Source organism: Argiope bruennichi, chromosome 2, assembly GCF_947563725.1.
Source record: "Argiope bruennichi chromosome 2, qqArgBrue1.1, whole genome shotgun sequence".
Lineage (NCBI taxonomy): Eukaryota > Metazoa > Arthropoda > Arachnida > Araneae > Araneidae > Argiope > Argiope bruennichi.
Window position 1 is genome coordinate 98140047 of NC_079152.1, and position 25084 is coordinate 98165130.

The 25084-nt window shown below is 24.5% G+C and overlaps 1 protein-coding gene across 5 annotated transcripts in view; it reads left to right on the forward strand.

Annotated features, from left to right (window-relative positions):
• Window positions 1–25084, forward strand: part of LOC129960043 (serine/threonine-protein kinase ATR-like) — a 74256-nt gene that overhangs the window by 24602 nt on the left and 24570 nt on the right. For all 5 annotated transcript variants that reach the window (XR_008783515.1, XM_056073064.1, XM_056073075.1 and 2 more), the window contains 26 exons: window positions 1886–2159; window positions 2325–2399; window positions 3240–3353; window positions 3455–3649; window positions 4991–5170; window positions 5928–6014; window positions 7382–7539; window positions 7845–7964; window positions 9951–10055; window positions 10542–10656; window positions 11364–11432; window positions 11530–11618; window positions 12148–12283; window positions 12507–12643; window positions 12875–12989; window positions 13071–13208; window positions 13964–14132; window positions 14222–14403; window positions 18983–19088; window positions 19194–19344; window positions 19917–20007; window positions 20762–20824; window positions 20941–21056; window positions 22614–22752; window positions 23249–23391; window positions 23765–23864. Coding sequence is in view for 4 of the 5 variants with exons in the window: in XM_056073064.1 (XP_055929039.1) it covers window positions 1886–2159; window positions 2325–2399; window positions 3240–3353; window positions 3455–3649; window positions 4991–5170; window positions 5928–6014; window positions 7382–7539; window positions 7845–7964; window positions 9951–10055; window positions 10542–10656; window positions 11364–11432; window positions 11530–11618; window positions 12148–12283; window positions 12507–12643; window positions 12875–12989; window positions 13071–13208; window positions 13964–14132; window positions 14222–14403; window positions 18983–19088; window positions 19194–19344; window positions 19917–20007; window positions 20762–20824; window positions 20941–21056; window positions 22614–22752; window positions 23249–23391; window positions 23765–23864 (3367 nt within the window). In the remaining variant the exon portion in view is untranslated. The remainder of the gene's footprint in view (window positions 1–1885; window positions 2160–2324; window positions 2400–3239; window positions 3354–3454; window positions 3650–4990; window positions 5171–5927; window positions 6015–7381; window positions 7540–7844; window positions 7965–9950; window positions 10056–10541; window positions 10657–11363; window positions 11433–11529; window positions 11619–12147; window positions 12284–12506; window positions 12644–12874; window positions 12990–13070; window positions 13209–13963; window positions 14133–14221; window positions 14404–18982; window positions 19089–19193; window positions 19345–19916; window positions 20008–20761; window positions 20825–20940; window positions 21057–22613; window positions 22753–23248; window positions 23392–23764; window positions 23865–25084) is intronic.

The window sequence follows — 25084 nt, forward strand, 5'->3', positions numbered from 1 at the left end:
ATATCTACAATTTTGAGAATAAAAAACAAATGATGAAAATGAAATAAAAAAAACAATAGTGCTATTATAACCACATATCAAATTTTATCTATCTAGCCTTTTGATTTTTTTTGTTTGTTTATTATGTTCAGATGCACAGCGATAAGCAGATATATTTCTTCTAAAATTCTGTATAAATGCATATATTTAGTATAAATACTGCATATTAAATTTCAGCTGCCTAGCTTGATGCATTTTTGTTATTATATTGACAGACAGATATAATTTTAAAAATACTAATTGCTTTTAGAGGATAGCTTTTTTGCTTATATCATTGATATTTGTAGATTATTAAGTCTTTAATATTAAAAGTTTTGAGGATGTGTTTGAATTTCATCGAAACATTAAAAACATAATTACTGATGGTAAATTACAATTAAAAAGTTTATTAAAAATTATGAAAAAAATTGTTAAGAAATAAAATATCATTAACCCTTTGTGCGTCCACTATCCAGTATCACTGGTCATAATTTTTTTAATTTAGTTTCCCTAAAATTGATTCATGTTGTGCTGTATCCCCCCCCCCTCATTTATTCAAATTTATTTATTTCATTCTAAATTAACTTGGACCTGGCTACCAGAACTCTAATAAAATCAATGGGCCAAAAAGTGCTTAAAAGATTATTTTTTGAGTTTTAAGATAGATCAAAAAGCATTTTCTTGAAATAATAATTTTGGAAAATATGATAATAAATTTCCATAATTAAGTCATGTTATCATCTGGTGATGATTAAGCCTATTTTCATGCCAAGTTAACTTTTTATGCCTAACTTTGATGCCTATTTATTGATTTCTTTTGCATCTTGTTTCCTCTTATTAACAAAATTTTCGGTGACACCACAACCCTCTTCATAGCACTTCTAATAATATTTAGCAGCTTCATTAATTAGCGAAGCACTGAATTAAATACAACTGTATGTAAAAATGTTCAAAGAATCAATCTGAGAAATATTCATTGAGCAGTTTGTTTGCATTTGACTGTTGCTATTCTGCAGTAAGTAATAAGGGCAGTTCCTGTCCCATGTGCGATCTTGATGTTTTTTACTTTCGGTATGAAGATTTTTCTAAATCATGTTGTTGATGATTTAATATAATTGTAATAATATATATATGTAATTAATAATATATAATTGTAATATTTTTTAAAATAGTGCAATCATCAAAATATTTTTATGATAACAATACATTTTCTAAAAAAGTAAAAAGTATTTCTATATATTTTAATGCTGTATTTTAACTAGTGTTTTTATTTTTTTTCTAATATAAGGAAATATAAATTGTTTATGAATGCTACCATATATCAAATAATGAGAGAAATCAAATTTGTATGCATAAATACATATTTTTTTTTCTGAATGTGTAAAAAAATTATAAAGTAGATGGTATATTTAACAACAACAACAAAAAAAAATACTTTTGTGGGTTTATTTTTCTGTATGTTTTAATTTATCTATATTAGTTTGAATTTTGCATATAAAATTGTCTTCTATTTTATTCAGAAATAATTCTTTCTCCTATGATCCCTTAACCATGTTAGTATAACTTTTTTTTTAATAATATTCTTAAACTAATTGTAAGTTCATGAAATGGTTATTATTACATTCTTGTAATTGTCTGTGAAATCAAGGGGGGTTGGAGAAGCTCAAATTGAATGTTTAATATGATATGCATGTTATAATTTGTGAAGAGATTGTTAATTATTATATATTTCCATTAATACTGCCTTTACATGGATAAATATATATATATATATGTTTACTCATTTTAATGGGGGAAAATGTAATGCTGTTTTTATCTTTGTCATAATTTTTAACAGCAGATTTAAACATTTTTTTTTTTTTTTCAGTGAGGTAGTTGGTTTGGCTTTAAAACCACTTTTTAGCTTTCAAAGGGATCATAAATGGAGGCAGAGAATCGATGAATTGCTTATGATGAAACTGCAAGCTGCACTTCTTGCTTCAAAGCAAAGTGGAAATGTTCATTTTCAAAAGTCTATAATTTATAGTATTGGTGAGATTGGAAAAATTTCTGATGGTGGTTTGCTTCTCATCAATATCATCAGTCTTTTAGAAAATTATATGACATCCATCCCATCAGTGAAAGTTGTTGCATTTTCTAAAGTAAATATTTTCATACTTAAGTATACTAGGAATATTTTTTTAAAAATTGCCTTTTGAATATTAAAAAAAAATGGTTTAAAAAAATTATAATTTATTATTGAAAATTATTAAAATTTATTTTTTAATAATTTCTCTAATTAATTCCTTTGCTTAATTTCTTTACAGTTGAAACAGATTGCAGAATCTAAACAATTAAAGATGCAAGATTTATTAAAAGCATACAAAGGTGCTATATGTAAAGTAAGTGCACACACTTTTATAATATGTCTTTGAATTTATGCTTAGATAAAACTATACTCAGTTACAATAAAAATTTAAAACCTTTGTATTTTAGTATTTAATTTATTCATTGCAATTCCACTTTATTAATGTTGATGACTCAATTGCAATACAAATTCATGAAATATGCAAAAAGCAGTAAAAGAAATTTATTAGAATTTTTTAAAAAAGGCTTCTAAAATTCTCATATAAAAATGGAAAATATATATAATTTTTTTAAAAATTTGTTTAAATAATTATATCTGAGAAAAACTTTCAATTTAAAAAAAGTACGACATTTATGGTAGATAGCCTTTTAATTTTCAAAGTGATCTAACCTCCTTTTTCTGTATTTCATATTCTATACAAAACTATTTATTCTTAATCGGATTATTTTGAATTTCTTAAAACTTTGGATGATAAATTCTTCAAATTGTAAAAATTCATTTCTATTTTTAAAAACTATAATGAATCAAATTAAAAATTTTATTATTCAGAGTTAACAGTTTTTTTTTTCTGTGAGAGTTATTGTTTTTGAAGTCATTATAATATTTTTTAAAGCAGATTTTTATCTTAAAAGATTTTTAAGAACTGAAATTACATTTGTAACTATAATCAAAAGAGTATTAAAGTTATTAAAAATTCCTATTTTTGCACATTAAATAGTTATTCATTTGTTTACTGGATTTTAATGATGAAGATATTTGAGATAGTTATGAAATCATGTTCTAAAATTTCAATTTTTTAATGAAATTTTTTTCATTATAATGTATTTTATATTTATTGCCAATTGTAATTTTTCCCTTTATTCTTTTTATTTAGTTCCTTGCTGAATTCTTGTTTGCAAGAAATCCAGATGATGCTAACCAAATTTTATTTATTCTTGAAGAAATTAGAACTGTGTTTGGATACAATGACTTGAAATCTTTCATACATGTAATATTTTTTCAATTTAATCTTTTTGTGTGTTCATTTATATGCATCTTTAATTTACACCTTTTATAATCTATTGTTCATAATGTTTTTGTTTTTTCTAGCAAAATCAACATAGTATTCTACCCTACCTCATTGCAAGAGAGACACAATGCTCTTCTGTATTCATAGAAACTCTGGCAACTGTGTTGCATATAGATAAAAGAGAAATTCTTATTAATAACTTTCCTTATATTTTCTCACATTTTGTTTGTCATTGTGATAAATCAGACCTGGAAAAGGCTCTTATATTTATTCAGGTAAATGAAATATTTTTATTGTGTAATCATTTACAGTTCTTTTTCACTATCACATGTTTAAATAATAAAGTGATAATAAATTCAAATAATATAGAATTAACAAGGAATTATGATTATTTTCTGTAAAATATAAAATGTCACATTTTAATATTAATTTTTTAAATGCTTTGTGCATTTTTATCTAATAAGATTTTTAAAAGATGAAAAATAATTTTTAAGTTCAAAATGTCAATAATTCCTAGCAATAACTAATATCAAATTTAGTTAAATAAATCATTCATATTTGTTTTAAATTATAGATTCTTTTTAATTCAGAAAATTCTACTTCAGAATATTAATTCAGGTTTAAATTTCTATCTCTCCATATATTTCAAAAAAAAAAAAAAAAATGCTAAATTTGCAGCAAGCAGAAATCTGAAGGTCAAGTTTTTTAAGGTCATTTTTATGTTTTATTGAAAAAAATGTAATTTAAACCAAATATGCCTTCACATGAATCAAAATTAAGAGTTCTCTGACTGAGGAAGTTTTTTTAAGTTGAAGTCTTGTCAAATAAAATGCATTTCTTTATAAAATAATTTTTAATATGCAAGAATTTTCTCATTTTTGGTTATAATTTTGAAGATCACCCTAAAAAAACGTGTTGCTGTAGTATTCAGCTGTAGCATTGCTATACAAATTTCACTTGTACAAGTTAGTCAAATATTGAAGGTGCATGTTTTTTTGTCCTTGAAATTTCAGTGTGTATAAAATTCGAATCTATTTAGCAGTTGTGAACAATCTTGTTTTGTCTGAAAATAGATTTTTCAAATATTGAGTGTTTTTGATAAAATCTTATTTAATTGAAATTAAATTTCAACTAATATTTTGAGAATTTTTATTTATACCATTTTTAAATATTTAACTAGTAATTTATTTTATTGTTTATTTTTTAATATATGTATATATTGATTTAAATGTAATATATTATTTAAAACTTCATACACAATTTTCTTTTTAAATCTGAAGAAATTTTAAAAAGAGAAAACCTTTTTATCATGTTCCTGTTTTTACAATTTACATTGTCTGACTTTTAAAAGATGAAATTTAGATTTCGCTCCCTGTGGATTATAACAATCAGACTGCAATTCAATGATATAATAAAATATAACATCAAGATAAGTTATAAGTTTTGTTTAGATATAAATATCATTGTATCAACTTTTGTAGGCTAGTTAATGCCGTTTTGGAAATACACATTTTTAAAATTTATTATTTAAAATAATATTTAACAAGATTGTTACTTTTTATTTTTATTTATTTTATTTACTTATTTATTTCACTTTCATTGAGATTACTTTTCAGAGAGAAACAGATTTAGAGCTCGGAAGTCTTCTGCGTTGTAATTATCAGCCTGTTCATAATGAACTGCTTCTACATTTAAGTACCCACTATCAACAAGTTTTTAGTGGCTTGGCTATTCTTGCTCTCAAGAGTGGAAACCTGGAAGGAAACAATTCAATCATAACACACTCTGAAGAAATGGTATGATTCATTTATTAAAAACTTATTATTCAGCTAATATACTTACACATATCTTTAAAAATTAATTAAATTTGGCAAGAAATTTATGGCAACTAAATTAATAGTATTGGGAGCATAATATTTTGAATTTTAAGATGGTGCAAAATTCATTTTTGTGCCATAATATTTTTGAAAGTCAAAAAATATCAAAAATTAAGCTTAATTTTTGATATTTTTTTAATTAATTTATATTGATATTTTGATATTTTTTATTTTAAATAATTTTTAATTATTTAAAATTTCGAAAAAAAGGAATCACTCTAAAGTGTTCATTTCCATTCTCCAAAGTATATCTGTGCACATTTTGTTAATTCCAGGTGTAATGATGTTTCTTTTTGAACATTGATACACTTACATTCTCTTTTGTTATTAGTAGAGATATGTATGATTTTTGTGAGGAATTTTATTGAAGGGATCTTTTTAAATATTATTTATTATCCATTGTGGGGAAAGGGAAAATCTGAGATTAAACGTTTAGATTCACAAGTAATTACAAAAAACGTTATTACAAAGCAAAAATTTTTAAAACTCTTTTCTTAGTATAAAAACCAAATAGCATCTTATTAGAATATGATAAATAAATGAAACCATTTTTTATTCTATTAACAGATTATTTTATTTCTAATGTATTTAATTTTATTATAGTGTATGTAAATAAATTTTTTTTCTTAATTATTACTTTCTAATAGAATTTTAAAAGTGCTTCATATTTTCTTAGGCCAGTTATCTGCAACCAAAATTATTGGGATTCCTAGTATTTTTCGATGCTCAAATGTTGAAGAGCTCTTTAGACGACAAAAAATTGGTAATGATTACTTTTGAAATAATTTTTCACATTTTTTTTGGTATATTATTAAAAGTTTTCTCCTTTAAGTACTTATTTTCTATTTTCATTTATACTTAAAGTTATTAATTTTAAGAATATATTTTTTAAAGAATTTTCTTATAGTATTCTTAATTATTGTTTTTAAATGAAGTCGTATCTAAGATTATAATAATTTAAAATAATTTAGAAATTGGTAATGATTCAGCAATTTTATTCTATATCACATTGATAATAATGCAAAACATAAAAGAAATCTACACTAAAAAAATAGAAATAAATGCCTTTCCCTGTGCAAAAATCTTTCCTATTGTATTTTCCATTATTCAGTCATTCCAGACTTTGTTGATTCTTAAAGTATAAAATAATTCTAATTTGACCCTTAATAATCCTACTTTTATTTTGAAGAATATGTTCCCTTTTATTTTACCTATTTTATTTGCCATTTAATCTCTCTTCAAAGTATCCTTTTATTTTATTAGTATTAATTTATTTTATAACGAACTTTAAAAAAATATTTCATAAGTTTCAGGCATTCAGAAAACTCTTTTTTGCTTGATTTAACACTCTTTAAAAGAATTTATAATTTTAACTTCTTATTTTAAAAACATTTATATTTTGTAAGATGATGTCAATTTTAAATATTCATTGATCATATTATAATAGCAAGTGATTAATATTTTTTTTTCTTTGTAATTATTTAAAATTACTTGTTTTATCTTATAATTCAGTCAATCCATATTAAACCATTTAGCCTATAATGCATATGTTATAATCTTAAGTGATTACATTTTTTTTTTTTCTTGTAAGTGTTTAAAATTGTTTGTTTTGTCTTATAATACAATCACTTCCCATTAAATAGATATGTGATTTTAAATAGATATATTTGCCAATAAAATTTAATGGGTGTTATTTCATATAAACCATTATATTTATTATTTTCTTTTTAGACCCCAAAACAAATATTATGTAACTACCTCTTTTAAAATTCTTGACTGAATAATAAAAATTATGATATTTATGTCTAGAAAGCCAATATTTGTTTTTGAATGCAAGTTTTATAAATTGTGGCATGTTTCTCAAATTTAAATATTATATAAAAACTATTCCAGTCATTTGTTTAGATTTATTTTCCTATGTTTGCTTAAGTCTATTACTTTTAGTGATAATTATAATATAATATTGTAATATCAATATCATTTGCATACTTTTAATTATTTCAATACCTTTTTCTTATTCATTACAAAAGAAATAGATTGAAAAAACTGTAGTAAAATCAATCATATCTTTCTGCAATTTTTTTTTTTTTGTATTATATCTATAAATTTCAATTAAGTTTAAAATTTTAGGCACTGGAAAGTCTTATTGCAATTATGAAAATAATGGGATCCCGTGCAATTACTGCTGTACGTTTTAAACTTATGGCAACTTTGAGGCTTACTTTACGATTTAAAGATGGAGATTTCCCAAAAATATGTTGCAAAGCATGGAATACATTTGTAAGCAGGTAAATAATTGCACAAGTTGACATAATTTTGGTAACAAACATTTTATTAAATGGAATAATTATGAATTTGCTTTATCAGATTGTACTCTTTTATGCTCTTCAATAAATCTTGTGGGTCTGATTATTTTAAATGAAAAAGAAAGAGAGATTTTTTTTACTAAGAAATGCAAATAAAACATTCTTTATTTTAAAATTTTTGAAAATCTTGTATGATTTTTTCAATAAAATAATTTTTATTTAGATGTTTGGATTTTTTCTGTATTTATATTTATCTAAAGAAATTCATTTTTTAAAATCCTCCATAGCATTGAAATAACATCTTTGGGACCTCTTTTAAATCAAATCATTGTGGCACTTTTACCTTTATTGGAAATTGAACCTGTAGCTGTTTCTGAAATTTTCCATTATCTGATAATTGAAAAAAGGTATGGAATTCACTTTAAAGAACTAAATAAGATTTTATTTTCATTTGTCTTATGCATTGGCTTTATTTTTTACTTATTTATTACAATTTTCCTTAATTATCTTTGGCTTAACACTTTCTTTGCTTGAAATATTGATTGTGTTTAATTTCAATTAAAAACCTTTCTGCATAATTATCTCCTTGAAAAGTATATTTAAGCATAAAATTGTGATAGATATTAGAGCTATGTGTTTTAATAATTTTACATTTGTTTCCCTCATTATAAATATGAATCTTTCTAATAGAACCAAATCACATGACATCAGAGTTCCATTAAAAATGCTGCTATCTGAGTAATCTGTCTTCTAATTTCACAATACTAGAACTTCATTTTCTGATTCCTTATGTAAATCATGTAGATAATATGCATGATTTTTGTTTAGTTTTAAAAAAATGGATGAAATAATCATGCACTAAAATATTTGATGAAATAATCACTCCTTTGAATTCTATTGCAGATATCATGAAAATAAATAAATAAATATTTAGAAAAAACTACAGCAATTAAATCTGTATCGTTTAAAAGACAATTTTTTGAATTTTAAAATGGTGTAAAGATCACTTTTGAGTCATAATATTTTTGGAAGTTATGGTTGAAAAATATAAAACCTTTACAATAAAAACCATCTTACTTATCCTTTTGTTTATGGGCAAATTATTATTATTATTATTTTACTATTGTTTACAACATGTACAATTGTTTTACTAGTAATGAGTAGAGATTTTCTTCCTCCAGGTAAACATTCCAGCTGTATTCTAATTGTCCCATTAAATTCTTCCCTGTTATGTTGTACCCAATAGGGTCAAGAGATTTTGACCAGCAGATGTTGAGATTAGTGTTAATAAATTCTGCCAATCATGTTTTGACCTTATTTTTTAAATCTGATAATTATTTACAAAACTAAGTGTATTTTTGAAAATATGACACATGTAATGAATAATTAGAATTTCCAGCAAAGAATTAAATTGGCAACGTGCATTCTATGCATTAGCAATATAATGAGAAATACTAATATTTATTTCTATTATAAAACATTTGAACTATGTTAAATAAAAAATATATATCTCATTTTGCATGCAATATATTAATATTCAAACACTAAACTATGCTTTAAATATAGGGACTAAAGGAACAGAATAACCTGCGTAATACACAAGAAAGTGAATATTTTGAAATAGACAACACACGTTACTGGAAATTAAAAATATTATGAATAAATCACTACCTTGTTTAAAAGTTGTTTAATTTTCTAGAAATATAAAAATAAAATGTAATTTACATTGCAGTGTTCAAGCTTTGAAAGAGCCAAATATATAATTTCAATAATTCTTTAGAATGTTATTGAATTTGAATTAATTTTCACTCTCCAAAATAATTGCAATGTAGTTTTTATTTGTATTATCTTATAAAAAAATGATAAATTTGGTGAATGTTTGCTTAATATCTCAAATACTGTTCAACAGAAAATGGGATTTATTCAGTGTCATAATATTTAATTTAATATTATCTCCTGCAAAATAAATGAATTACCATTTTAGGAGGAGAAATGAAATAAAATTGTGGTACAAAGCTGGACAAAACTACAGAATACAAGGACAAAAATGCAGAACAACAACCTACTTACTATGAAGGGCAGAGATAACCTATTAACATTATGGGTTGTCGAAATCGAAGAAGTCATTTTCATCAAATGTATTTAAAAGAAGGGGAAAACATCTTTGAGGTTTTCTAATTCAGGGCCAACATTCAGAGAAATTTTGACTCCTGAAATCTAAAAGTTAATTAAAGTACAGAAAGAATGTCACTTAGGTGCACATTTCTGACCTGCAAAGTGTATTTTGTACTTTAGTAGCTCTAAGCCAGTCTGCCTCTCAAAAACACTGATAGACTGATGCACATTCTTCTTTATTACTAAGAGAAATTACTGTAATTTCTTTCTTTCAACAGGGCATATCTCAGTGAATTCTTCCATGATTTATATTTTGTCCCTGACACCCCTGAACTTCAGCAGATTAATGTTGTTTTAAAAGATTATAGTGAAAGTCCTGACAGGTATTTAATTTTTTTTTACATTAATACCACCATAAGATTAACTTGATAAAGGATTAATTATTTCCGCGCTGAGTTATATTATTAGTGTCTATTCGTGACTTTTTTTAATAGATAGTTTGCATTTTTTGTATATTTCTTATTGGTTTTTAATATTATTATTTAATATTGCATTTTCTTAATAAAATTATTTTATTAAAATTAATTCGTATTTATATGAATAATATAGGAATATATATATATATATATATATATATATATATATATATATATATATATATATATATATATATATATATATATATATATATATATATATATATATAGGAAATATACTTTATTTTTCCTTTTTGTCTATTATGTATAAAAATATAATATAGCATTATTTTTTATATACATGTTTTATAATTATTATATTTTTTTACATTTACCTGTAACAAATCCTTTAAAAAAATCATTTGTGAAAGTTTAAGTTATCTATCTTTTTAGTCTGACAGATTTTTGCTCTTTGTTGTGTCATTCACTGAAGGGCATTAGTCATGAGAATTTAGAAGTGAGACTGCATGCTTTAGAAAAGTTAAAGCAGGTTCTTCATTCAAATCAGGTAAAATCTGCTTTCGTTTTCAAAAACACTGTTCATTCTAAATATATACTTTTTTCTAAATTTATACAGTTAAACTATCTCTTTGCATAACAATTCTTCAAAGCTGTTTTGAATAAACTTTCTTAGTAGCTGTTTCTATATCTTTATATTCTATTTTTCATACCTGTATTCTTCAGATTTGAATTTATTTGTCAACATCAAAATTTGTTGCCTTATTAATAGACAATTTTAGCTTTAAAATGAATTTCTCTTAAAAAATCTTAGACGAATTTATTAATTTAGATGGAGCATAGAAATAATTAAGAGTTCTGGATTCAATTCACTGAACAATTCTGAGTTTTAAGGAAAGATATTTTATAATTTCTATACTGTATCAAATTTGGTATATCTTTCCTAAAATTGATTATTGATTTTATAATTTTTTAAGGATGATACAGTGACTAAAAATGTGCTATTAAGCATAATAACAGCATTGATTTATAGAGTTTAAGCATAAAAATTGGTCTTTAACTTTTAAATGTTTAGCTCTGTTACTTGAACACATTAATTGTTTTACACATGATATTAGACTTTGAACATATATTTTCTAATATATAGACCCACATTTTGTTTTGATTCATTTATTACATTAAAATTGAAACCTGATTAATGAATATTTTAAATGATGTCTACTCTAACATTTTAATTTTTTCTCCCACTTTAAACAGAAAGCTATCCATGATCATTTGCATGGAAGAGAAAGTGTAGATAATTTATTATCACACCTTGTAGCTGCGGTAAGTGTATCCTAATTATATTTATTTACTTCTTTTTTTTAAGCAACTATATATTTCTTTTGTCTAGTAAATAAAAAATAATCAAAATGTATTTTAGTTAATTGGTAGCTGCCGAGAATCAGATGTGAGGGTAAGAACAGCCTTAGGGCATTGTTTAGGTGAACTAGGTGCAATTGATCCTGGAAGGTAAGTATTTTAATTCTCAGTTTTTTTTAACTGTCTATTTTGAAATTCCATGTACTATTAATTATGACTTAAAAATATATTGAAAATTATTTAGTTGGATCCAACTATTTTAAGATAAGTTTTAAAAATAAGTTACTATTAAATAAATAGTTTTTAATTGGCGATCATGCTTAGTAATAGAAAATATCATTTTTTGCATATTATTGATTTTAAAACTTCTTTAGACCATATGTAAAACTTCTTATGCTTTCTTAAATTTATAGCCAATTTATGTAATATTGAGGGGAAAAAATCATATTTTCTATTTTGCAAGATTTCTTTTCTTACTGCATAAGACATAAAAAAAAAAAAATGATAGTTTTAAAATTATTTTATTCTATCATTCTATTATTGAATCTTTCATTTTTATAACTCATATTTAAAGAAAATATTTTAAATTCATATATTTGGGGATTTTAAAAAATGGATTTAAATATGTAATATTAAAGTTTTCCATTGTGTATTTTCAATCAACCATGTTTGTTTTTAGGCTTGATATGAAAAGTGCCCGATCAAGAGAAACATTAGCTAACTTTTATAGCAGTATTGATGAGGAAGATTTTGCTTATGCATTGATACAGGAATTAGTACATTCTTTTCTTGCTGCTGAACAAAGTGGAATTCAGGTACTTATATTTTTGAAAAATAATGTAATTGGTTTTTAAATTTAAAAAAAATGATAATTTTTAAAATTTTTAATTGTAGTCTTTATGTTTCATAAATGTCATCTGTAAAATAGTTTATTTTAAATATTGTTAAAAGTATTAGTATATAATGTTTGTATGAACTGAGTGGTTTATTGAAGTAGTTTTCATGTTTGTTCAAATATTGTCATTTTTCCCTCCCCAGGATTGCTCTGCATGTGCTATTCAAGAAGTATTGAGATTTTATAAATGTTCAAATGAATCTGGGTCAAGTGGAAATCATTTGTGGAAACGGTTTCCTCCTGATATACAGGAAATTCTTATTGTTTTATTTCATTCGCAGTAAGAATTAGTTTGTTATTTTGTAGTTCAGACTTAGGTAACTTGAAAAAGATAACTTATATATAACTACAAAAAAAATTAAATATGTTTTTCATTCATTTTTATTAAGGATTTTATTTACTTCCTGGCTTGTTGTTTTATTTAAACTTCATAATTTTAAAAAGGAATAATTATTTTTTCTTTCTTATTTAGAATGTTATCACTTTTTTATATATTATTTTTTTTAAAAAGATATAAACCATTGCAAAAATCCAGAAGGAAATTTCCTGTTCCAATTTATCAAAGCAAAATGGGTGGCACATTCAGAGATTGGACAAAAAATTGGTTTTATAGCCTGCTGCAAAAGGTAGGTATATTTTAATTGATTTTTATTATTACATTTCTGATAAAAAAAATATCTACTCATTTTAGTATTTTGTTGTTTCAGGTTAAGAAGGAGAACCCTTTTAAACTGTTTCATGCCTGCTCTGTCATTATAAAATATGATCTTAATTGTACTTTGTTCTTACTTCCTCATCTTGTTGTATATGCTCTTTTAGACTGTACAGAAATTGAAAAAAATGAAGTGAGTTGCTTGTTTGATTTATTGATGTAAAATATAATACTCTGTTTGCAGATTTTAAAAAATTTCAAAAAAGAAGATAATTTTTAGCAACTAAGTAATTTATTTCTCTACAATATAATTTTATGTTATATATAACAGCAATCATTGCAATAAACTCAGACTGTATGATGTAGAAAATGTAATTATCTCTCTTTTTTCTATGATGAATCAAATGGAATGTAAATAAATATGCCTGGTCAACATTGATTGACTTTCATATTGGTCAATGACATTCTTCAACTTCTTTAGCATATGATTTTAATCACTGCTTTTTTTTATTTCTTTTTTTGAGCTTTGTATAGAAATTGTATCATCAGTTCATAGACTTATAAAATTCTTTTAATCAAATAGGATTACATATATCATCTTTCAAAAACTGCTATGAAACTACTGATTATATATGAACAGATTTGGTATGAAGCCAAAATGTGCATCTTATTTTTCTTTGTAAATAAAATAAGATTTTTAAAAAATGTTTATTAATTTTTAACCAAAACATTCTGAATTCCAAAACATTGAAATTTCTGCTTTCCTGAATTGTTTTCAATAAAAATGATGCTGATTTTTTTTAAATACAAATATATTATTTTGCATTTTCTTCATGTAAAATATGTAGCAGTAAAGAATCGGGGGGAGGGGGGGTTCTGAAATAACTGTTCTGTATCATCAGATTTTCATATTAATATGGTCTTTTTTTTTTTTCTCTCTCTCTTTAGATATGCGCAGAAATATTAACAGTCCTAAGGCATAGTGAGCAATTGTCTGTCATGAATGATTTGTGTCAGTTAAGTTCTCAAATTGTATTCTCAGTTGTTGATCATTTAACCAAATGGATTCATCATTATCAAAATGAAATATCATCAAAAACCAGTGGACGTTCACTTGGTAATCAAAACTTTTAGTTGTTCATCATTAAAGTATTAGATTATATTCAAATATATTATTCTTTATTTTTATTTATATTATTTGAACAGGCCCAAGGTTGTCTCAAGATAAAAATTTCCAATCAGTTAATGCCTGTTTGACAAACATTCCCCAAATTCTTTTGGCAAAATCTGCTTTTGCTTGTCAAGCATATGCACGAGCCTTGTTGCATTTAGAAAAATATTTAAAGGAATTTCCTGACCAGCTAGAAAATCATATTGGCTTCATTCAGGTATTTTTTAAGTGTTTCTTTTTTTATATATGTTGCATGTAAACCTTATATAATATCTTTTAATTCTAACATGATTCTTAATTCTATTTAATTATTATATGAATATATGTATATATACTTAAACTACATAGCAGGTGTTAAGAGTTTTTTTCCGCTCACTAAATACTTTTTTTTTTATATTCTTAATTAGTTAATATACCCAGCTTTGTTAAAAATGAAAATACTTTTGTATCTTATACACAAAATCCACCTAAGTCTGAAACTTTTAAAAAAAATAAAAATATCAATTAAACCAAACCATTTTTAGAAACTGATAAAAGTTATTTGTCTTCATAAGATATTAATAATTTCAAAGGAATTATTTTAAATTTAATTATTTCAAATGACAACTTAAAGGCAGATTAAAATGGCTTAAAATATTATAATATTTTTATTCAATGAGACTAAAAGCATTAAAGTTAAAATCATTTTTTTTTTTATTTGGGAAGATAATTTTTTTAAATTGATTAAACATTAATTATCTAATTAAATGTCACAGAATTTACTTTCTTGCATTTACTTAGTTTAAATTTCTGTAATGTATTTTGTTCCAAATCTTTAGCAATAACTGATTTAGTATATGAAAATAGTAATGTTTGTTATACTATTTTTATAATATGTTTTATATTTGTAATGTTATAAGCACTTCAAATCTTTTTCTCAATTTCTAGAGAATAAGGAAGGTTTTTTTGTTTTTTTTTGTGACAATCATATATTTAAGTAAATATTTTATTATTAAATGGAAAAGAAACGTTGTTAATGTTTTTTTCTGAGCAATGCTGGGCTTAATGAATATAAACTATTATAATACTGAAGACCTTCTGTATTATAATATTTTATTCAAAAATTGTCAAAATGTTCTGTCTATAACTTTTTAGATTAGAATGCATTATCAGTTACACCATATGATTTTTAAAAGCTGCTGTGGTTAATTTTTTCCAAAAGTTTTTGATAAAGAATGATTTAAAATTTGATTAATTATTATAAGTTTGAACTCCGAGGCTAATATATAAAATTTAAAATATTCATAGTATTTTCATGAGATAGAAATGATAGCACTAAAGATAAAATTAACTTTTTATGTGCATATACAGTTTTTAATGAATAAAAAAAAATAGTTGTAAATTAATTCACATGAAATTTTGCTAAAATATACCTATACCTAAAAAATTTGGGAAAAAAAAATTATTTAGAATTTAGATTTCTGTAGCATTCAAACTATTTAGTGTTTCAATTTTATTTATATAGATTTTCCAATTATTTTATTGAATTTAGCTTTGTAATTTAAGTTTTTAAATATTTATGATGCAAGACTTTATGTTCAGTGAAAAGTATGTAGGGCCAATAAATGCAATTAGGAACAGTAACTGCAGTAGGCACTGGTAAAGTCTGAGTGAGACGAGAAATGCTCCTAGAGCCCTTTAGAGGAAATGATAAACATTTTCTCGCATCTATCAGTGAAATTTTCTATCATTGAAATCTTCTAATGTTTACTTATTTTAGTTGCAACTATATTCAAGCAAAGTGAAATCTAAAAGTCATTCCTTAAATCAAGCATTTGCAAGTTAGGTTACAAAATAATATATTATTTATGGATTTTTCCACCTCTGCCGGGTTCTTTTAATAGTGGGTGTATGGTGTGAGAACACAATCAGTAGGCCTCAGTAGAAAACAACAACGTTTATTTACACAAAGACACTCATACACAGACGACAAATATTTACAACCGAGACGAACACAGGACAGCAGACAGTAGCCCACAAGTAGTAATCATCCGCAGCACACGAAGTGGCTAGACAGAATCCAGCAGGAAAGGGGATCCTCGGAGCTTCGCTCTACGGTCTCTCAAAAACGGCTGAACTTCTCACTGTCCTCTTGCTTTAGTTGCCTACTCACTACTTCTCACAACTGGCTACTTCACAAAAGATGCGACGCTGCTTCCACAAAATTCGATGGTCACAGCTCAGCTCAGCATTGGCTCCACACAACGTTGGCACTCCGCTGTTGCTTCGCTATCCTCTCGAAGACTCGCCACTTGTCAGCGACTCCGACGACACAACAGCTTTAGAGTGCCGGCCTTTTATAGTTCCTGGGAGGTGGGCCTAGAATCTTCTAGACCAGTCAGGCGTATCTTGGTTCCTAATGGACGGATCGACAAAATTCTCGAAGTTTCGGGTATTATCCATTTTGGTGCCACATGGTCGCCAATCTCTGGGATCACCGGCTCGTCATCCGGCAGCATCCAATACGGATGATTGTAAATCAGTCGTTCTTATGATGACATTATTCGTGCTGGAAAGCAAAATTACACGTGTGTAACAATATTTATTAGATCAGTAGAATGTAATAGTTATGAGATTCAGTTTCCATTTCTGAAATTTCTCCTAAGAGACTGAGCAATGTCTCAATTTCATTGTAAGGTAATTAGGATAAGAAATTATAGTAATTAAAACCTGTATTTCTCTTGCATTTGAAATAATTTAATATGTAATAAAAAAGATTTAATCTTGGAGCTTATTAATGTTCCATTCTGCCAAAAAATGAAATTCCTGTCCAGTAATTAAATTCATTACAATATCATTGATTCCTCAAATCTTTCTGTCATGTGACTTTACTATGTTAAAATAATGGTTAAAAAATGCTTTCTTTAAAATTTAAAATCTGAAAAAAGTAGAATTTTTAAATTAATTCTTGGAAATATTAAATGTTGTAAAAAAGCTCTACTTTTAAACTTCATAAATAAGATTTTTTTTTTATTTTTTTTATTCCTGAAGCATTTCTAAATACTGCTATTTTTTCTGTTAAAAAATTTCATCTAAAAAAAATTAATAAGACAATTAGTATTCTGTTAGAATATGGCCTTATTCTCTCATCAATTTCATGGCTATTTTGATGAATCTTATAATGTTCTCCATCTTGGAATACTTTAGCTCTTATCTTTTTAAGGTTTCAAATAAAATTTCCATGCTAGCTAAATATAGTCAGTTAGCACAAGAGGAAATTTACATTTTCTAACCCAACCATGTCAAATCTTATTTGTTACTGCACATATAAAAGTAAAATACAACTCTTTTTACTGATTCATTTTGAAATCTCCTAATCAGTTTTGCCTTTGAACTTAAAATTTGGTAGACATTGACGGATTGGATGAAGGATGCTGATTAAAAAAGGAATTTTGAAAATCCTTCCTTTTAAGTGATGCTTTTCCATAATTGATTCCGTAATCCGTAAATCTTTGTAACATGTATATATCTATATAATATGGATGGTTTTTAATTAATACCTCTTAAATCAAATTTTCAGAAATTTTCTTGCATCAATTATTACTTAGAAATAGTATTTACATTATTAATTATGAGGGGACTTTCATAAACAGAAATTGTAACCATTTTTAGAATTTGTCATACCATATTAGAATATTTCGATTAAAATATGAAAACTTGTTTCTGGCAAAAAGAAAAAAAAAAAAAAAAATGTTTCAACAATCAATTAATTTGAATTTATTAATATCTATGTGCAATATTTGAGATTTAAAAATCAATATTAATAAAGTAAATGCATAAATTATATTAAAAGCCTCATGAAATATTTTTAATGTATGATAAAATATTAATTTATTTTTTAAATGCATTCTTTAATTTTTGATTCTGTTTTGATATAAACATGCATGATTTATTTTATTTTATTTATTTATTTATTTTTTGATATGTTTCTAAATCAATGTCAATATTTTCAAAAATGTTGCATCTATCCAAATTAAATGATAATTTGTTAATTTTAGGAATGTTGAAAAACATTACAGATTTTTTTTATTTTGAATTTTGAAAAATTTGATTTAATTTTTTAATGATAATTTATATTATCATATTACTTAATTTAAAAAGTCGAATGAATTAAATTAAAATATTTTACTTTACAGTAAAGCAGGGCAAATACAAAAATCGGAATTTAAAAAATAACTTTTAAATATTTCGATAAAAATTATACATTATTATATTAGAGAAACATTCTATGCTTAGAAAATCGGTGTGTCTATGTATGCTTACATGCACAAAAGTGTTTTTTATCAAGGGGCTTAAAAGTGCTTAATTTTTTAAAAATATTCTTCATTTTGCACCTTGTCATAATTCTTATTCATTTTAAAGTGCATTTCTAATTCTTAGATATTTTCTTTATATATTTCATAAAATGCAGTCATTTCTGTTATTTAAAAAGATTTATTTCCCTATTTTCCCAAACAAAATTTGGATATGTGATCATAAATAACTCCAAACTGAAAGTGTTAAATAGTTGTATCAATTTAAATATGATAGTCCATAAAATAAATAAAATATATTTTTATTGAAAACTGTTAAAAGATGGCACTTAAAGACAGTTGGAAACAGATTGTAAAATAAATTCTGGGGCAATAAGTTGTAGTTTCTTATCATTACAATTAAGAAATTGTGTGCATGTGCATGTATGAACTTTAAAAATGTTTTGAAGATAGGAAATATTTGGTATTTTTAGTAAATAAGAAATAATAAAAATATTTTTTCAGAAAATTTATGCATCATTAGATGATGCTGATGGTGTTGCTGGAGTAGCTGCTATAAGAAAAGAAGAACCCACTTTAAAAGATCTTATTTTAGAAAATGAAGCTAACGGTAAAATTTCAAACATTTATATTTTGCAGAAAATCTATAAATGTGTATATAGTAAGTGTAGAATAAATATTTTTCTAAACACATCTTTTTTTAAATTTTATTTAGGGGATATGCAAGCTGCCTTTGCTTGTTATGAGAAAGCTATCAAGCTCTATCCTGATGAAGTTAGCTATTATGGAGGGCTTCTGAAATGTTTTCTAGCTATGGATCAACCTACTACTGCTGTTTCTTATGCTAATGGAATACTTACTGAGAGGCATGTAAAATTACTTTGTTCTTCTTATGAGTTTTTTTATACTAAATGGAATAACATGCATGTGAAATTTTTTTGTTAAGTGTGTTTGACAGATATTTAATAATTTAATTATTTATAATATATATAATTAAAGATAAATGATGCAATACTAACATTACTTTTGAAAACTATGCAGCTTTTCTTATTTATAACCTTATGTATGCTGTATTTAGAAGGGGGAAAAATACATTTGATTTACTGTTAAACTTTGAGTGCAAAATTAATATTTTATATGTTGAAGATTACATAAAACCAATTCCAGAAAATGGGAGGAAAATTTAAAATTTGTTGCACAAGTAAGAATCTTTCTTCCTTCAGCTATAGATCAAATGCCATGTATAAAAACTGGATTTTTTTAATTGAGAGAGAAAAAATTGCTGTAGTTAAATCTCTTTCAAACAAAGGAAAATGAATAAAATTAATCAGTAGTACTAGTTACTTTTGCAGGGATTTTACTAATTAATATTTCGTTTTGTATTAGTAATTTCTTAATGTCTGTTTTTTTTCCCACTTGTTTCATTTAATTTGTTTAGGCCTGATTGGAAAGACAATTTGAATCCATTTAGAATTGAAGCTGCTTGGCAATTATCAAACTGGGAAAGTCTTGAATCTTATCTGGAAGAAGTAATTTATTTTATTTAATTTCACAGCTTTAATTTTTTAATAATGTTATAAATGTGCATACTTTTATTACTGAAATGGTAAAAGTTATTTTTAAATGATAATAAAATTTTTTTTAAAAATTGAAATATAAATCTAATATTTATTTTTAGATTCATTTAGTAAAGTATGTATATTTGTCAAAAATATGATTTATATGAATACAAAAATTTCACATGCTATGAAAGAACTATTTTGCATTAATAAAAATCTTTGAACTTTTTTTAATGTTAAAAACATTGTCATAAAGTATGCTATATATTTCTATATTTATTGAAGTTTTGTCATTATTTTCTAGAGATTTTTTTTTCCTCTTAAAATTTTTTTTTGCATTTGTTGAAAAGTATTCAGGGTATACAATTGTACAATTTTTTCATGAACTGCATTGTCCATTGTACAATTACATAACTCTACATAGTTCAAACTTGAATTGGCAGTGCAGTGCATATTCACCTATCTGTCCCTCCAAATGGAAAATCCTCAATGTTGTCCAATCAATGCTGCTCATATAGCCTCATTATTTTATTTACATACTTTGTAATAACATATGCATATTCAAATAATTTTGAAGTAATAATAATACATTTCTTGATTTGCTATTTAGAGGGGGGGGGGAAAAGCTTGTAATATATTGTACTGTATAAAAACGTACTCTTATTTATTTATGTTAAAAGGAAAGTTTGAAATATTCTTTATACTTCTATTTTATATTTAATAGGAGGAAAATAAAGAAGACTGGACTGTAGGTGTTGGAAACATTCTGTATTTGGCAAATAAAAAGGTTACTATGCTTCATTTTAAAAATTACAAAAGATATAACTTTTATCAATTATATATGTTGTTTATATATGTTATTTTTAATATTTAATTGGATTTAATGGTTAATTTTAAAATTAGGATGTGGCAAACTTTGAAAAATATGTTAACATTATCCGTAGCCGTCAAATGGCTCCTCTGTCAGCTGCTTCTATGGAGAGAGGAGCTTACTTAAGAGGCTATGAATATCTAATAAGGTAACTTTATTTATTTATTGCTGTGAATATAGATCTAACCATATTTTTCAATTACGGTAATTATCAAAGCTTAAAATATTGAAAATTTAATTTATATTTGTGTATAGCTTTCATTTCTTTTTATTGAAATTGTTTATTTTGTATAAATAGTTGTAGCATTATATTTAAATCAGATATTAATGCTTAAATAGATGCTATTTAATTTGGGAAAAAAAGATGAATTCTTCTAATTGAATTAATGGAAATTTTTTGGATTGTAAGGGAGACTGTTGTATTTTGGATAATTTTTCTGTTATATGATTAAAGACAATTTTTATTTTAATGATAGGTGTCCTATTTTTTATAACATCTATTAAATTTCATTTTCTACCAGCAGTATAGTAAGAAATTTTAATAAAAAAAGAAGGAAAATAGAAATTATATTTGCATCACAATACTTTGTGGTACTTTTATTATGAAGAAAATTAAGAAAGAAAGAAATATTTTTATTATGATTGCTTAAAGACCACATCAACAGCTAACTAATGTTTAGTTTTGTTCAAAGAATTTTCTGAATTTATAATAAATCATTATGTGTAACACACATTACAGCAGTGTTTTAAGTATCATATCACTAGCCATGATATTAAGATTTGTATCTGTCTATTTTGTGATAGCAAATTTGCTTAACTTCATTTTTTAATTAATTATAATTTGGGACTATTTTCCGTGGATGTAATTGTGCAAATTCTAGTACACAAAGTAAATAATCCTTGAGTTTTCTATTTATTATCTGTTATTTGCAATCCTTGTTAAACATGTTTGGAAACTTGTTTCTAAGTATATCAATTAAATGTATAAATAAATTTAATAAATGTATGATTAAAATGAACAATGTTTTTTCTCTTTAATTGATTTTTCATTTTTAATCAATTCAATCATCAATTTTAATCATGTCTTCAATACTTGGATATGTATTGTAAATAAATAAATGGAAACTAAGTTGTAATGAGAAATTTTCATATTTATTTGTAAAAATTATTGCTGAATGTGTTTACAATATAATTTAAAATTTATTCTTGAATATATATCTTTAAACTAACAAATTCATAGGAAATTTTGTGTATTAATCTTCGTTTCTCTATATATTTTTGAAAAATATCAATTAGGATTTGCAAATCTAGAAGTTGGACGCTTTAAAGACCTTATTTATTATTGGATGAAGTAATGCCATTGAGTACTAATGGCTGTTGTAACATTTCAAATTTACTGTTAAAAATTGTATAATGTTTCCTGTACTTTGTTGTTCAATAATCCTCTGAACTTCTATCCATTATAAGCAGAGCAATATAATAAAGAATTAAGTTTAAGGGGGAAAATAAAGCATTAAAAAAAAATTGTCAATTTTGTAGAATAGCTATATAAAAATGTGCACATTAGATTTAGTTCCTTATTTCATGATAGTGCCTCAATAAATTAATTTTTTTTAATATGTTACAGAAAAAGGAAATTTAGTGAAAAAATATGCTAATAAAATATCATCATAATTGTTTTTTTTCTTTTTTTCTTCCCAACTAGAATGCACATGCTTACAGATTTGCAAGAAGCTGTGCAATCGATATTCAACTTAAATTTATCTGACAGAAGTCCTTCCAAAACTGTGTCTCTTTTCAATGAAATACTTCCTACCTTATCACTAAGAAGAAATCTTCTTCAGGTAAAAATAATTATATATGTTTTAAATAAATAAAAAATTCAGAAATGATTTTTGTTTATATATATAACAATTTTTTTGTTAATGTTGTTGAAGTTTTATTTTCTGAACTTTCTTTTGAATATTTCTGAAAAAATAAACAAAAACACTGTCATTTTTGAGAAATTCGACTTTTTCATTTTTGTGGAATTCAGTTTTTTTCCTATGGTTTTATGCTAAATTAAAGAAGTTTTCTCTTTTCAATGAATGAAATGGAAGCATGAATATTATGGATGAAATTACTTTGTACTGAACTTGTGATTTCATTTAACAATGTTAAATATAACTTTCATGTTTTATATATCTCTTGTAAACTTTCTTTTCCATGTACAATATTAACTGTACTTTTTGCTTTATTTGTTCTGTTTTAATTTTTATTTAATAGAATTGAATAGTTGAAATTAGAAATTATGTCATACTTAACTCTTTTAATGTATGTTTATTTTGCATCTATTTCTAGTCATCATCAAGATATCAAGAACCTATTCATAATCTTCACAGAGTTCTTTTAAAAATTGGAAAGGAAAAGATGCCTGAATTTTCGTCTAAGTTTGATCAAGAAATTACAAAATGTTGGTTGCAGAGTGCTAGACTTGCCAGAAAGTAATTATGTTAATTTTTATTTATTTATTTTGCTTGCCTTTCTGTTTTTATTTTATTAAGTAATTTTCAGCTATTAAGAATAGAATTGAAATTTATTTTAAACGTGATGTTTCACATTATATCTATTATCTTTCTATAAATATTGCTATATATATATATATATGCATGCATACTGGACATTTTGCTCCTACTATTTGAAATTCCTTTTTTTTCCTCCTTTTGATAATTATTCCAAGAATAACATATATTAAAGAAATAACATAGATTAATAACATAAATTTATATATTTTGTTTCCTATTATTTCAATTTCATGAATTTTTCCAGACATTATATCAACTTCTATATATTAATTCTGAATTTGTGTTTAAATAGGAATGGTTTCTATCAGCGAGCTTATAGTTGTTTGTTGGAAGCTGGAATTAAGAATTCTGCAGATTTCTTCATGGAAAAAACAAAATGGCTTTGGAATAAAGTAAAAAGGAAAAAAAAACTTCATACTTTTTCATAATTATTTTTAGTAAAGAATTTTTGTATGTTAAGGGTTTTCTTCCTGCTCCCATTTTAATAGTTACAATTTTTTTAATAATGTATGAATTTTAAGTATTATTTTATACATTTATTAAAAAAAAATCAATTAACATTTAAACATTTATTTAAAAAAATCAATTAACATTTATACATTTATTAAAAAAATCAATTAAAACATTCCGTAATATTGTCAGTCTTATGATGGCAACCATCCTGGAATACTTTAGGTCTTAGCTTTAGAAGGCTGAAAATAAAATGCTCTGGATTAATAAACATGGTGAGTAGTGAAGGAGGAAATTTACACTTTCTATCCATTCCATATCAAATACTATTTGTCTCTGCATATCTGATGCATTTTTTAAAAATCTGATACAACAAAAATTTGATGCATTTTTTTTTTTTTTATGCTATGCTTTGATGTTACTAACAACATTTTCAAAAATGATATATCCATTTAAATAAAATGGTAATTTGTACTAGAAATACTGAAAAAGATCACAGATTTTTATTGTTAATCTTATAAAAGATGATGTAATTTTTTTGGTATTGATAGTTTAATCATTTTTATGTTGTTGTCAAAACTAAACAGACATAATTGTTTTATAATAGAAGACATTGTGCAAATACAGAAATATTAAATTTTAAAATTGATTAAACGAATTTTTTTAACTATGCATTTTTATAAAACAGAATCCTATGCATAGAAGATATGCAGGTTTACATATGCAAGGGTTTCATTTTTGAGGTAATTTCTCATTACTCACTCTGAATATTTTTATAAATTTATCAAAATTAGAGGGAAAGATTGGATGGTAGCTAAATTAGTACCATTGAAAAGAAATTTAAAAAATAAATTGAGACATATTGAGCAGTTTTAATGCAACCTTTTTTAATATTATTTAACATTTATAAAGTCTCTATAAATGTTTTTATTTGTATTATATTTTATTTTTTATTTGTATGATTTTTTGTACGTTTTTTTTTTTTTTTTTTTTTAATTTAATGCTTGGCATGTCATTTAAATGATGTTAGTTCTAATTTCATCTCATTTGGATCATTAGAAAGCATTCTAGAGCCCTCTGAAGTGAAAAATTATTTCTTGCTTAACACTGTGTATGAGAAAGATAAAGAGGGAATTTTATGTTCAAGTTTTGATCTGCTCTT